We start from the raw sequence: 15665 nt of genomic DNA, 5'->3' as shown, positions 1-15665 counted from the left end.
CTATTTTACTAGAACAGAAAAGAATGACTAATCCTGGAAGCACATCTGTAAGATCTCCATCATTTCCCACTCAGAGCAAGACACAAAACCAAAGGCTCAGTGATTTAATCCTTTGAACTGGAAGATTTCCCAGGAAGTGAAGATATGTTTTCACAGTGAGTGAGGCTGAAAAAAACAAACCATCCCAAAGCACAAGAAGAATGCCTTTCAGCAACCTCGAGGACCTCAAGAAGTCACCAATTCAAATACCCAGTGCAGGGTCACCTACTGGATAGGCAGATGAAGGGGAAAAAAAAAGTAAAAAGATCTGGTTGAAAATCATAACAATTTGGAGTGTTCTTGCACCTCAGTCTGGTTCAGTTCTAACACCATCAGTATAGTGGCTTGTAGCTAATAAAGGGTAAGTGTGTCTGGAAATAAAGGAGCAGGACAGTTTTCCAGTAACAGTCTTATCCCTGTAGTTCAGGTGGTCTGAAGCTGCATTTGCAACATGTCTGCCTAATATAAGGTGTCTCCTGAATTTTGTTCAGTGATGCCTTACTGAAAGATAATACTGATCCTTGGCTCTGTTAAGTATGCAGCTTGCCAGAGGCACTGACAACAACCAGAGTCATGGGACTTGGTTGACTGAGTATTGGTTGTTTACCACAACATTAGACAGTTAAGATTTTAGTTTTATGGTCAGTGCTTTTGTCTTCCCTCTTCACAAAAGATGGTATTTTGCTTCATTTTTTCCTTTTAAAAAATAATAATTGATTCAATGAGGCAATGGGATGTAGCTCAGGAGGTAGGGCTGCCAAAAGTGTTGTTATTTCAGTACCTTTCTCACAAATACATTGGATAACAAAAGCTGTAAGTTGGTAGCTGCAAGTCACTCAGATATATTCTGCAAGTCCCTCTAGGTGACAAAACTGGCAATCTTAATCACATGCCTTTGTATATAAAGGCTCAAGCTGGATACCCGCCAAGAAGACTCCTCTCCTTGTCAAAAGCAAGTTTTACCCTCTTCATGTTCCTATGTCACTCTTAAAGAAAGAAGGGAAAACAAGAAGGACTTCTCCCCAGAGACAGCAGTGGCACGATGACAACAAACAGGTAACAAAGTCAGGCAGTCAATCCTCTTGCAACCAGAATAGTTCCTGAAGCACATCAAAACCGAGCAGATTGCAGCCAATCTGCCCAGCGGCAGACTGGTGCTTGCTTTTACACAACAGTACTACTCTGAGAATAGCACTTGAATGTCTAACAATGGTCAATTTTCAAGGGAGTGGCTGAGCCACTACTGAAAGATCCACATCAAGACCCAGAAGCCCAAAAGCTGCAGTTTCTGTTGGCTGCACATGGACACAGCCATCAATCCCAAGCTGCTCAACAATCATTTGGTGCCTAAAGTTAAATAAAAGTATCTCCTGACACCATCTGTGGCCAAGCAGGAGACACCTATAGAACTGCATAGACATGCCCCTTTACAACCATCTTGCTACGGAAGACAAAGAGAAGGCTGTACCAGAGCAGGTGACAAACTCTGAAAAAAGGCACTTAACATAGTCCCAATCTACAAATCTTTGATGAGTAGAATCCTTCCATACCTACAAAGTTTTGGGTTTGTCTTTAAAAATCTGTGTCCAGAAGGAACACTCTAATTAAGCTTTTTCCTGAGAAGGAAGTATCTCTAAAACTTTTTTAGTATTAAATACTATAAATATCTAATACATGAAAAGACGTAAGGATACATAAATAATGTTTTGAAAAATCGTCATTAAGAATTTGAGATATCTGTGCTCCTTCTTACTCAGTCTTTTCATTGATGTAACTTCAGGAAACAAAGGAAAGAACAGCAAAAAGATGTGGGAAAACAGATTCTAAAGTAATCAGTGTGAAGAACCCTCTCCTGTGGACAAGGCCTGGAAATCTGACATGCAAGTTCTGATATGCAAGATGACATGGAAATTTGAAGCTTTCAGGGCAATGAGATACATAATAATTAAAAATAATAATAATAAATAAAATAATAACTTTAAAAGAAGCATTAGCATAAACATTTAAGTATTACATTATGCATTTAACCTATGCATACTTGAAAACATAAGAGTTCCACTTCAGTGCAAAAGATGAGATAAAGTTATTTCCTCCTTCATTCCAAATGGCAACTGACTCAAGTTCCTCCATTTTGCCAGACATCAGAGCTATGTTATCTGATGTTGAACAGCTCTTTTGAAGGACCACACATGTCACTTTACATTCATTACTGAAATTCTAACATGGTTAGAATTGTTACAAAGAATTATCCTTATAAGCACCACAGTACTTGGAGAAACATGACAAAATCTTACCGCTACGTTTCCATTGCACCCTTGGGACTGGCAAACACCTCTTATTCTGTTGGGAATCAGCACATCATCCCAGCAAGATGGGCCCTGCAAAACAGAACCAAAGCATATAAAGGTTTTCATTCACTTCATAAGTAAACATATAAAATTTGATTTCATTGATGCTCTTCCTATCCCCATTTCTTTTAGATTTTAGCTAGACAGTTTCGTCATTATTGCACCAAAAGAGTTCAATCAGATTATACAACAATATTCACCAGTAAAGCTCAGTCACAGATAGGACATGTGGTGCCTCCACCCTGAAGGTCAGTGTTGTGAACAGGAGCCAGATAGTAGGTATGTTTTCTTAGCTTAAGACAGGGACTGACTTAATCATAATTAAAAAGCCACAAAAACTCATCTTCTGATTCAACACTGTTTACACATTGGCCTGCAGCTGACTAAGAGGAAAAAGGGGAAAAAGACAACAGCTGGAAGTAGAACACATAGTTAGAAAAACTGTAAACAGATTAGATTACTTGACATCTAGATAAAGTCTTACTTAACTATAATACAATCTAATGAAAATGTTAAATGAAAACTGTGAGTAGATTCCTGGACATTTACATTAACTTCAAGATTTTTCAGTCATTATTTAAAAAAAAAAATAAAAACCTAGAAAGAAATTTGACAGGAAATCCTTATCAGATTTTGTGATGACTTTTTGAATATAAATAGTTCACTTAATGAGCGTATTAAAAACCAGAATAAATTTAAAGATTCAAAGTGATCAATACTTCACAACTGCAAAATAGTCTGGTTAACAAGGTGATCTATCAAAGAAGAATATTTATATATATGGTACATATAAGAACATTTATAAAAAATATTTTGCAGTGCATAAAAAAATTAATTGATGCTAACATGTCCTTACTTTTAACATTTATTTCACAGCAATTAATATTTAATTCAGAGACAATAAAATTAATCTGAGCAAATATATGAAGCTTATAAATATCCACACAGAGCAGAAATAAACAACTAAGGTATAAAAAATGCAAATATTTGCTACTTGGATTACTCAGTTTTTGGGATAGAGTCATTGCTCAGGAAACAACAGGAAGACTTTTCCCAGAAATTACAGCAGTCCAGACATTTAACTGCATTAGTGAAATTTGTGTCTACTTAAACCACAGCTGAATTACAAAGTAATCCAGTATCACATCTAGATCCGTCTTCTCTGGGGTTTTTTGTTTGTTTGTTTTTTGGGTTTTGTGGGGATTTTGTTTGTGTTTTTTTGGTTTTTTAGGGGTTTTTTTGTTATTGTTGTCCTCTGAGGTTTCTTTCATATCATTATATTCCTTTTTCTGAAAGATTTATCCTTGATATTAATAAGATTTTGACAAGATGCTGAATGTAAACATACTACAGTCACTCTTAAAGACCAGGTCTTTGTAGGTAACATTATAAACCAGGTCCTCTGCATTACCTTCCCTTGCAGGTTCTTTGATCAACTTTTCTGTAACACAACATGACAGCATCTAAAAGTTTACACTTGGGATCATGGTTTCACATGACACTTACATAATTTACATGAAATCAATTTAAATATCCCATTATCATAGTTTTTCCTACACTTTGAAGCTTTTGAGTTTCCACAGCATATTATAGTGCTATCATTGTTTGGTCACGTGGTTTTTAAAGGTGTGGTTTTTTTCCCTTTTCAGGCCCAGAATTTCGATCCATAAGGAAAACATGTAACCCACTACTTGTTAAAGACAGCCAAGACTAACAAGTTAGTATTTCCTTAACATCTATCCCTCTTCCATCATACTCAAATTAATCCATATGTGTCTGTTTAGAAAATCTATTTTTCTAATTTAAAGGAATTCAATAGGTTTTTATAACTTCGGATAATCCTTACATAACTTCCATTTCAGAGGAGGATACTAGAAAAAAAAAAAGGATGCAAAATAAGAAGCAAGTATGTTCTATATAACTTGGGGTCAAGGAGGGGATGGGAACAGGGGAGAACACTTGTTAAAATAAAACACCCACAAACTTACTCACTCAAACCACATACCATAACCATTTTTTCTTCCCCCCACTGGTACTGATAACATCAGCAGTAAATTTTCCTGCTCCTTGTGTGGTTAATAGGAGACTCTCAAAATTAATGAGGCTACACCAGTATACACACAAATACAGTCACAAGATGCAGACCAAGATAATTTAAGAGAGTCTTGTAGAAACAGTTCCACAGGTATATGTTATCAACTCCAGTACTAATTATCTTTACTGTATATGCTGAAAATATTTCAAGCTAAACTTTTTAAAGGAATTAATGTTTTACTTCACCACAGTTATTTCAGGTGAAAACTTCCGAAGTATTCAGTAATTTGCAGTTCTGGGTATATAATCACAAAAATGTAAGAAAGCATAATAATTCTCAAGCAAGGTTAAAAAAAAACAAATATGCACAGGATAATTGATAAGGTTGAGTGAGATTCCAGAAAAGAGCATTTTTAAAATGGTTTTGAAACAATGTCACTATGCTGATTAATCCAGTCTTGAGAAATGAAAAGCTGACTTGAAAAATATTATCAAGAAAACATCCCTAAAGAAATTAAAATAGAAGTGAATCAATGCAATACCACTAGAAGTCAACCACTACAACTAGCACTGTATCAGGTCCAACCAAATATGCTTAGTACGGCAATATCTTTTTTATTTATTAATAGTAAAAGCAATAATATGAATTTTGCAGTCACCTTTTAAGGTGACTTATCTCCAAGGGAAAGATAATGTGCTACACATGGCACAGTGTGAAGTTACAATACTCTCACCCTCTGCAATAATTTCCTCACAACATTTCTCATGCATACTCAAAAGAGTACTTTTCACACAAAGCAGCTCACTATTTGAAATAAAAATGTCATTTTCTACTTAAGGTATGCTAAAAGCATATATACAGGAACCAGAAGCACAGTCCCACACTATCAGTGACTATCAATTTTTCGCCCACTCTGTAGCTAACAGCTTCCTATTTTTACCTTCATAAAAACCTCACCCTATTCATTACTTCTTTATTTTAACTCTTATGATGGGCATAAAACCCATAAGAAAGTCAGATTCATTTAACTCTTTTGGTAACGGTAACCAGACCCAGCTTTAAGTCAATAGTGGTTTGTGGTTTTTTTTTTTTGTTTGTTTTAGTAAATGTTAGATCAAGTTCTTAAGGGACAAGCAGGAATTAATCCAGCAGGAATAATGGACTGACAGAATATATTGGGTTTGTGTCTGTCTGGCACTGATGCGTGGAGAGAAAAAATAACAAAACAATAAACCCCAACCAAACAGAGAAACCCTACACTATGCCTCATTTTCCACATTTGAAAAATGAGGAAAAAAAAATCTTTCCCACATCTGTGCTTGGCATTATTCAGGGTCATATTTTATTATTAATGCTACCTTAACACACTTTCAAAAGATTTAGTCTGCTTAAGAATTTCAGTTTTCCACCTTCAAAACCAAAATAGTAAAAAAGACATTTGTCCTTGAAAAAAACCCTGTGCATTCAAAATGTTAATGTTTCTTTAGCAACAGCACTACTAAATGTCATTGCTATAATTGCGTCAAAATACAATTAGGAATTCTGGCGAGACAAACACTTTGAAATGCAATTTCTCTATCTGTCTTTCTTGAGTCTAAGAAAAGCCTGTCAAACTGCAGGCCAGCCAATCACTTTTGGTGTTGTAACACTGCGCGCTGTAGCGTTTGCAATTATTAGTTTGCATTAATCAAGAACACACTGTGAGAGGAACAAAGCCTTCTGATTGCGAGATTAAAGCAACTGGCCCTCTTGTACCCAGCCAAATGGCTCACAGAGGAAGCTATGCGTTAAAAGAAATACATCAGAGGAGACTTTTCCGGTGTTTAAATGGGAAAATGACAGAATAAAGAAAGAAACAGAAAGAACACCACTGAAAAGAAAAAGTCATATCAAACATAGCTGAAATTTCTGTGCTTTGGGCATGTGGCAGTTGTTCCTTTCCTTTTTGAGGGGGAAAATGGGAAAAAAGAAGTTTGCAAATGTCATATTAAACTTGAACTGAAACTCCTATGTGTCATATGGAGAACAGGGGGAGTTGAGGTGTTTTTTTCAATGTATGAGGGAAGTATTGGAAATCTGTGTACATTCCACCAGGTTATTGTATTGATGCCCACTATGATGGGTACACTATGGTACACTCTACTCTCAGTGTACTTTTCATCCAGTAGCCAAGATTCAATTTTTTATTGTAGAACAAAACTTGAATTTTCATCGAGGACCAATTGAAGAAAGAAAGAAAAAATCTTCAAAACCAGAAACACCATCTAGAGATCTCAAATAAAAAAGTATTCAAAATGCAGTTGTTGACAGAACTGTTGATCTGTAAAGTCAGTGAAAGGTCAGAAGCAGAGGTCAGCAATAGAAATCAGTGATTTATCAAAGACTCTGAATCATTTAAAAGAGTGAAAACTATCCATGTATTCAATGCTTTGTATTTTCCCTGCTTTATATTCTCCCCTAGTGAACAATATGCAGCAGAATATCATTAAAACACATCTTTGTACCTGCTACTATCTACATGAGAGACATAAATCATTAAAATGTTGAGCAAATGACCCAACCAAGGAATAAGTATTAATGCAGAAAGATTTTTAAAGTTATGTAAGAAATAATTTCAGGTCTTGAGAGGATTTAAAAATCAGCATACAAGTCACTAGAAATGTGCTAAACCTGATGCAAACCACGCAAACACAGGTTCATCTGCAAAATTACGGCTACTGGCATGTCTATGTGAGAGTATTTGAAGAGCTCAACATTTTACGGGGACACCTTGGCATGATTTCAACATCTTGAGACAGTAAGACAGAAAAAGCTCCCCAAAATGCTAGAAAAATTTATTTCCTTTTAGCCACTCTAACCAGGGTATCCAGTCCAATCTACCACAATTCACTGCTTCCAGCACCAGTACAGATGAACAATTTTGCCCCCTAGATAAAGCAGGAACGAAGATGCATTCTGACAGTAAGCACACACCTGTCATAGAATCATAGAATCATAGAATAGATTGGGTTGGAAAAGACCTCCAAGATCATCAAGTCCAACCCCTGATCCAACTCTAATTACTATATCATGGCACTAAGGGCCATGTCCAATCTCTTTTTAAAAACTTCCAGGGATGGTGAATCCACCACCTCTCTGGGCAGGCCATTCCAATACCTGATCACCCTCTCTGTAAAGAATTTCTTCCTAACATCTAACCTAAACTTCCCCTGGCAGAGCTTGAGCCCATGTCCCCTTGTCCTGTTGTTGGTTGCCTGGGAGAAGAGACCAACCCCCACCTGGCTATAACTTCCCTTCAGGTAGTTGAAGAGAGTGATGAGGTCACCTCTAAGCCTTCTCTTCTCTAGACTAAACAATCCCAGCTCCCTCAGCCTCTCCTCATAGGACTTGTGCTCAAGTCCCTTCACCAGCCTGGTTGCTCTTCTCTGGACCCGCTCCAGCACCTCAATATCCTTCCTGAACTGAGGGGCCCAGAGCTGAACACAATACTCAAGGTGTGGCCTCACCAACGCAGAGTACAGGGGAAGGATCACTTCCCTGCTCCTGCTGGCCACACTGTTCTTGATGCAGGCCAGGATGCCATTGGCCTTCTTGGCCACCTGGGCACACTGCTGGCTCATGTTCAGCCTCCTGTCAATCCAGACTCCCAGGTCCCTTTCCACCTGGCTGCTCTCCAGCCACTCTGTCCCCAGCCTGTAGCGCTGCAGGGGGTTGTTGTGGCCAAAGTGCATGACCCGGCACTTGGCCTTGTTGAACTTCATCCCATTGGAGTCAGCCCATCTCTCCAGTCTATCCAGGTCCCTCTGCAGAGCCCTCCTGCCTTCTGGTAGGTTGACACTCCCTCCCAACTTGGTGTCATCAGCAAATTTGCTGATGATGGACTCAATAATTTGCTGATGATGGACTCAATGATGTCCTAGGAGAAAAGGCTGAGAGAACTGGTTTTGTTCAGCACAGAGAAGAAAAGACTGCAGGGTAATCTAATTGTGGCCTTCCAGTGTCTGCAGAAAGATGGAGAGGGACTTTTTACAAGAGCATGTAGTGACAGGATGAGGAGGAATGGCTACAAACTAGAAGAGTAGGTTTAGATTTAGGTATTGGGAAAAAATTCCTTACTGTGACAGTGGTGAGGCACCAGAAGAGGTTGCCCAAAGAAGCTGTGGATGCCCCATCCCCAGAAGTGTTCAAGGCCAGGCTGGATGTGGCTTTGAGCAACCTGCCCATGGCAAGGGGGTTGGATCTAGATGATCTTTAAGGTCTCTTCCAGTCTAGGCCATTCAGTGATACACAAACACAGCTTAACACAGGCAATGACTATTGTATGAACAGGAATAGATCCCCACCAACTGTCACAAACCTAACCCATAGAGGAGATGATAAAATCTTCTTGCTATTATTTTCTATTTACTCTTCTCAAAGGAAGTTTGAGCTTGCTTTCACAATAAGAGCACTTCAGTCTTTGAAAAACAATTTTATAAAAGGAACACACAGTTTACTACAACAGTATAAACTTTTTTACTAAATAATCAGAGCGTCAGCACCACCTGCCTAAAGCTTGTCTGCTTCTCTAAAATCTAGCCACCTTCCAAAATTTTTTTTCTTATTATGCTACTTCCACAATATTTCTGAGGATGGGTAACTTGCAAGACAACAACAGATAGTCAGATCCTGAAGGCTCATGACAGTCTCAGAACAGATGGGTAAGGCTGGAGAAGGGTCAGAAGATGATAAATCCCCAAGGAACTGGGCAAATTCTAGAGTGAAAAGGAAGAAAAAAAACAGATGTTTTTCATTGGATAGAGGAACTGCTTGATGTCTATCAGGCAGTTTATCTGTCTATCAGGGTGTTGATTAGGTTTGATGTAACCACTGGTAAACCAGTGCATTCATACTTTTTTCTCAGCATCCCTAACTCTGTACATGATTTACTTTTCACATTTCACACTTATCATTAGAGTGGCATTGCTGAATGCTAAGATGGTTTCTTCTGAGCATTGTATGGATATAACACATTTAAATAAAAGTTTTCATCCTGTTTTCTTAGGGCGGTAATGGAGATGAAAAATTAAGACTTTTAAATACACCAATCCAGATATTATAAGTTCTTAACAGGTTTAATTTAAAAGAGCAATCTGACCATCCTTTTAAGCACTTATTAAGAAAAATCTAGCTGTTACATGAGCAATACTCAATTAGACTGAGCAGAAAAGATTCATATGGCACATTTCTAATAGTAGAGAGTCTGGATATTTATTTCAATTCCAAAGAAAAATCCACTTGAATCACAGTATTCATGTAAAGTTCCATATTTATTTCATCATTCTCTATCTTGACAACCATGAATACAAGTAGACCATTTTATTAAATGAGCTACTTACTTAGTAGTGCAACCCTATGGAGAAAGGCTTGGGGGTGAAAGTTGACAAAAAACTCATCATGAGCCAGCAGTGTGCACTCAGAGCCCAGAAAGCCAAACAAATCCTGGGCTGCATCAAAAGGACCATGACCAGCAGGTTGAGGGAGGTGATTCTCCCCCTTTACTCTGCTCTTGTGAGACCCCCGTCCGGAGTACTGTGTACAGTTGTGGTGCCCCCAGCATAAGAAGGATGTGGAAACGTTGGAGAAAGTTCAGAGGAGGGCCATGAAATTGATAAGCAGACTGGAGCACCTTCCTTAAAAAGACAGGCTGAGAAAGTCAGGGCTGTTCAGCCTGGAGACCCCATAAGTATTCCAGTATTTGAAGGGGGCCTACAAGGAAGCTGGAGAGGGATTCTTCATCAGGAATTGTAGTGATGGAAAAGGAGCAATGGGTTCAAATGCAAAAAGGAGAAATTTACGTTAGAATATGGAAGGAATTCTTTACTGTGAGGGTGGTGAGGCACTTGTACAGCCTGCCCAGAGAAGCTGTGGATGCCCCATCCCTGGAAGTGTTCAAAACCAGGCTAGATGGGGCTTTGAGCAACCTGGTCTAGTGGGAGGTGTGTCCCTATCGCCCCACCCATCATCCTGCCAGGGTTTGGAACTAGATGATCTTCAAAGTTCCTTCCAATCAAAGCCATTCTATGACTATTTTTACTGAATGTGCAAATACCATATAGATTATTTTGTTCCTAAGTAAAAGTCTATGAACCCCAGTATCTAGTTTAGCACAAAATGCATTTCACGCAGATTCCCAAAGCTCAGGCCAACAGCATTCACCATGACAGAGAGAAGATAAAACCAGTAGGTAGCCTTTTGCAGATGTTCTATTTAAAACACTTGAAAATTTATCACGTTAGATAATCTATTGCAGGTAAAAACTGGCAGATTGGCAGATTCTTTAACCTAAGTCTTCTGCTTAACCACAAAGCTTATCACTAATGGCAGATGTAATTACAGTTTACCCACAATTTATGCAGATCTACAAAGAGAATATTTTTGTTCCAAAGCTGGGTTTTTTAAAATCTATTTCTGTCAAGAATCATACCAACTGACTAGGACACGCAGACACTTTATTGCAGGTAAAACTCACCAACTTAGAGTGGACTGACTTTGACATGGAATCTCCCATACAGCAGGGAGCATAGTATAGAAAAGACCACTTAATTAGTCTTGGGGTTGGTTTTAAAGGGAGTAACGAAACAGGAATGGGAGTATTGGAGCTAACTGCTCAGTCTACACAGCATGAGAATCCACAGAATCCATCAGAAGGAAGGTTTTTCTTGTTATTGACTTTGGTTATTAGACCAATCAATAAGGCACATGGATAGTTTTATTCATATGAGAAATAACACTGAAGCAGAGTCATATTCTGAGTCTTTGTTGGATTGAACCTACTGGTTTGATTTCCAGTGGTTTCTTAGAGATGAAATTTTCCTTTAAGAGTGCCCAGCCTAATTAGTAAATTGACAGTTTTATGTCAACAGTTATAACTCTTCCAAAGTGAAGTAGCTGACAACTTGCTGAACTGCTCACAGTTGTGTAATTAGGAACATTTCCCACATGATAGTTATTTCACATGAAACATGATAGTATCACATCTCTAACTGAAAATATAGGTAAAGGACAGTACAAATAATTTCTATTACATTATTTTATTGATCATTACTTTTTCTTTCTTATCACAGAGGTTTTTCATTAAAAAAAAGAAAAGAGAAGAAAAACCCATTAATCAGATGATTATAATAAGTTCTGGTCTTATCTTTCATACTGTATTACACTACAAGGATTTGCAAGAGTCATCCTACTGGTCTCAACTAAATAACAAAAGGTCATACAAAGACACCCAAGATAAAGGTCTCCAGAGTCACCTCTTCATCTATAATATTTTACAATGTGAATGGTGTTGCCAGAACAAAAAATTTCTTATATAGGTAAAAAACTTATTCAAGATGTGCTTTTGAACAGTTATTTTGGTTGGCCCTCTCCTGCAAAAAGGGGCAAAAAAAATAATAAAGATAATGCAAACACAACAACTGCAGCTGAGAAATTGAACTATAAAGTCCTGCTGCTGCTAGACTTCTTGAGAGTAATGTAGCTAAACTTCAGTCTTGAATGAGAGATATAGAACTGAAAAAACTTGATGTAAAGCCTCCTAAAACAAATAACTAAACTTCATTCAAAAAAACCCTGTCAGACTAATAATTACTAAACTATAAATGTGTTTTTTTTTTTTTTGGTCAACCTCTTCAAGTCAGAGAGCTCCAGAAGAGTGTCTGTCATTCAGAGGTGAAGCACCTTTAGCATCAGGTATCAAACACTCACATCTTTGAGCTCTCCATAACTGAGTGGTAGGGTTAAAATTCAGTACACATATCTGAAATTCTGTATGAAAACATGCTGCTGATTCTGGAACTGACAATAAATGAGGATTAGACTGAACTTTCCATTCCTTAAGGCAAATTTCTCAGAACAGAGCAGGTGGAAGATATGTTTTCCTTGTGGAGGTTTTTACCAGTTACTACTATAACTTCATGTCAAACATAAAACCATTTCATCTAAAAGTTTTGAACTACAGAAACATTAAAACAATTTCATGCATTTTAGGCAGAGAAGATTGTGCCACTCCTGCAATTTGAATACATCATAACCCATGTCTGCATGGGAAATATATGGACTAAACGAAGTTGTACACAAAATCTAAGATAAGCCAATATACAAGCAGAGGTCTGCAATTAACATATTGCAAATAATGCAAACTAGACACCTTATAATTCAAATTGATATGAGTTGCAGCTACACAAAGGCAATAAACCAAAGATGTAAAATAAAAATCTCAAGCCTCATGAATATTCCACAGTAATAATTTAATTCAGATGCGACAATTGCATGTCATAGAATCATAGAATTAACTGGGTTGAAAGAGACCTCCGAGATCATCAAGTCCAACCCTTGATCCAACCCCACTGTGACTACTAGATCATGGCACTCAGTGCCACATCCAGCCTCGTCTTAAAAACCTCCAGGGATGGTGAATCCACCACCTCTCTGGGCAGGCCATTCCAATGCCTGATCACTCTCTCTGTAAAGAACTTCTTTCTAATATCCAACCTAAACCTCCCCTGGCAGAGCTTAAGCCCACACCCTCTTGTCCTACTGCTGATTGCCTGGGAGAAAAGACTGACCCCCACCTGGCTACAACCTCCTCTCAGGTAGTTGTAGGGAGTGATGAGGTCACCCCTGAGCCTCCTCTTCTCCAGACTAAATAGGACTCATAGGACTTGTGCTCAAGTCCCTTCACCAGCCTGGTTGTTCTTCTCTGGACCTGCTCCAGCACCTCAATGTCTTTCCTGAACTGAGGGGCCCAGAGCTGAACACAATACTCATGGTGTGGCCTCACCAGCGCTGAGTACAGGGGAAGGATCGCTTCCTTGCTCCTTCTGACCACACTGTTCTTGATGCAGGCCAGGATGCCACTGGCCTTCTTGGCCACCTGGGCACAACACTGGCTCATGTTCAGCTCAGCCTCCTGTCAATCAGCACAATGTCACATCATTCAATTTTAAATACTTTTCTTTACAAGGATTAAAAACAATTTTCAAAAGGCCTTGGACAGAGAGATGAAGCTAAAGCATTCCCATTGTAGGCAATACCCAGAGAAGCCATCAGCCCATTGAGTCGCTTCTGTAAGTTACCATTAGACAACATGTCCAGGGACAAAAGTCAATTCAACTACTTGTGCTATGGTAAATCCATATCTTCATAAATTACTTGGATACAGGACTGGAGGGAATACTAAGCAAATTTGCAGATGACCCAAAACTGTCATCTCTTGATTGAGGAGGAGCTGTTGATTCCCTCAAAGGCAGAAAAACTTCCATCCGTAGGAAAACTTTTTCTAATTAGAGGATGGGCAATCACCAACCATATGAAGTTCAACAAAGGGAAGTGCTGGATACTGCACCTGGGATGGGGTAACCCTGTATACTTTTACAGACTGGGGAATGAGATGTTGGAAAGCAGTGCCACAGAAAGGGACCTGGTCAAGTTGAATATGAGTCAGCAGTGCCCTGGCAGCCAGGAGGGTCAACTGTGTCCTGGGGGGTATCAGGCACAGCATTACAGCTGGTCAAAGGAGGGGTTTGTCCTGCTCTGCTCTGCACTGGGGCTGCCTCACAGTGACTACTTTAGCAGTTTTGAGCACCAGAATATAGAAAGATACTGAGATATTGGAGAGCATCCAAAGGAGGGCAATGAAGATGGTGAAGAGCCTTGAGAAGAAGCCAAATGAGGAACAGCTGAGGTCACTTGGTCTGTTCAGTCTGAAGGAGACTGAGGGGAGACTTCATCACAGTCTACAACTTCCTCATGAGGGGAAGAGGAGGGTTAGGCAGTGATCTCTACTTTGGTGAATAGTGAAAGAGCCTGAGGGAACGGCCTGAAGTTGAGTCAGGGAAGGTTTAGGTTGGATATTAGGAAAAAGTTATTCACCCAGAGAGCAGTTGGGCACTGTAATAGGGAAGTGGTCACAGCACCAAGCTTGCCTGAGTTAAAAAAGCATTTGGACAATGCTCTCAGGCACATGGTGTGATTCTTGAAGTATCCTGCAGAGGGCCAGGAGTTGGACTTGATTTTGATGGGTCCCTTCCAACTCATTATATTCTGTGATTCCCTCCAGTTCCCATGGAAAGACACACACTCCAAGGATACTAGATACATTCTTAAAAAAAATTAAAAAAAATTAAAACCACCCCAGAATCCATTCCATTCCACATTTTTACTACAAATAAATTTCTCAACTAATCAACACAAAAGTCTAAAGCAAAAGAGCCACTAGCAAGACACTGGCAAGAAAATAACTTGATAAGGTATTCAAACCTTTTTTTCCAGTTACTGCACCTATATAAAACTGTAAAATCAAGATTACACACTACAGTATCTGAGGAAAATAGATTGCTATATCATCCATTTTTTGATTTTACACATAATCAGAAACGCTAAAAGACAAAAGCATACCAATTTCAGCAAGAATATTGCTATGTTCCAAAAGGAAAGGTATTAGGATACCGAAAACTTCTTTTTAAAAGGAAAACAACTAACCAAAATTAGTCTTTGCTATTTTTTTTCTGAATTCTATAATTATTCCCAACTTTACATACCCATCACAGCATTCATAAGCAAAAGCCATTAAGAAATGCAAGAAATGCTGCATCAGGTGCGTTATTCAGATTCATTTAAGATTATGTTACATCCACACTTTTTCTAGGATTTGCTTCTTCCCCCCTGCTTACTAAACATAAAAGAAATGAAAAGATGATTCTTAAAGCATTTTACATAAGAACATAGCTAACATTAAAGAATTAAGATTATGCCAGGCAATTCAGGATCCTGTCTTTGCTATCAAGGTACTGCATATACAGGAAGGAGTTGATCCAAACTATTCACTGAATCATGGCATTGTTAGGTTGTAAGGGACCTTTTAAGGTCATCTTTAACTAGAATATATTGCTCAGATCCACATCCAACCTGATCTTGAATGTTTCCAGAGATGGGGCATCCACCAGCTCTCTGGGCAGCCTGTTCCAGTGTCTCACCCTCCACATTGTAAAAAATGTCTCTCTAATTTCGAGCCTAAATTTACCCTCTTTTCAATTTAAAAGCATTACCCCTTGTCCTATCACAATAGGCCCTACTAGAAAGTCTGTCCTTATCCTTTTTACAAACCTCCTCTAAGTATTGAAAGGTCATAATTATGTTTTCCTGGAGCCTTGTCTTCTCCAGGCTGAACAACCGCTCTCAGTCTTTCCTTACAGAAGAGGTGCTCC

General features: G+C 38.6%; 1 protein-coding gene across 1 annotated transcript in view; it reads right to left on the bottom strand.

Moving 5' to 3' along the window:
• Positions 1-15665, bottom strand: part of PRKN (parkin RBR E3 ubiquitin protein ligase) — a 705198-nt gene that overhangs the window by 376081 nt on the left and 313452 nt on the right. The window contains exon 5 of the mRNA XM_050316170.1: positions 2334-2417. Coding sequence (XP_050172127.1) covers positions 2334-2417 — 84 coding nt within the window. The remainder of the gene's footprint in view (positions 1-2333; positions 2418-15665) is intronic.

Source organism: Myiozetetes cayanensis, unplaced genomic scaffold (genome assembly GCF_022539395.1).
Source record: "Myiozetetes cayanensis isolate MyiCay16 unplaced genomic scaffold, myiCay2020 scf2-11, whole genome shotgun sequence".
Classification (NCBI taxonomy): Eukaryota; Metazoa; Chordata; class Aves; order Passeriformes; family Tyrannidae; genus Myiozetetes; species Myiozetetes cayanensis.
The sequence above is the reverse complement of the archived record's forward strand: the minus strand, read 5'-3'. Positions and strand labels throughout refer to the sequence as shown.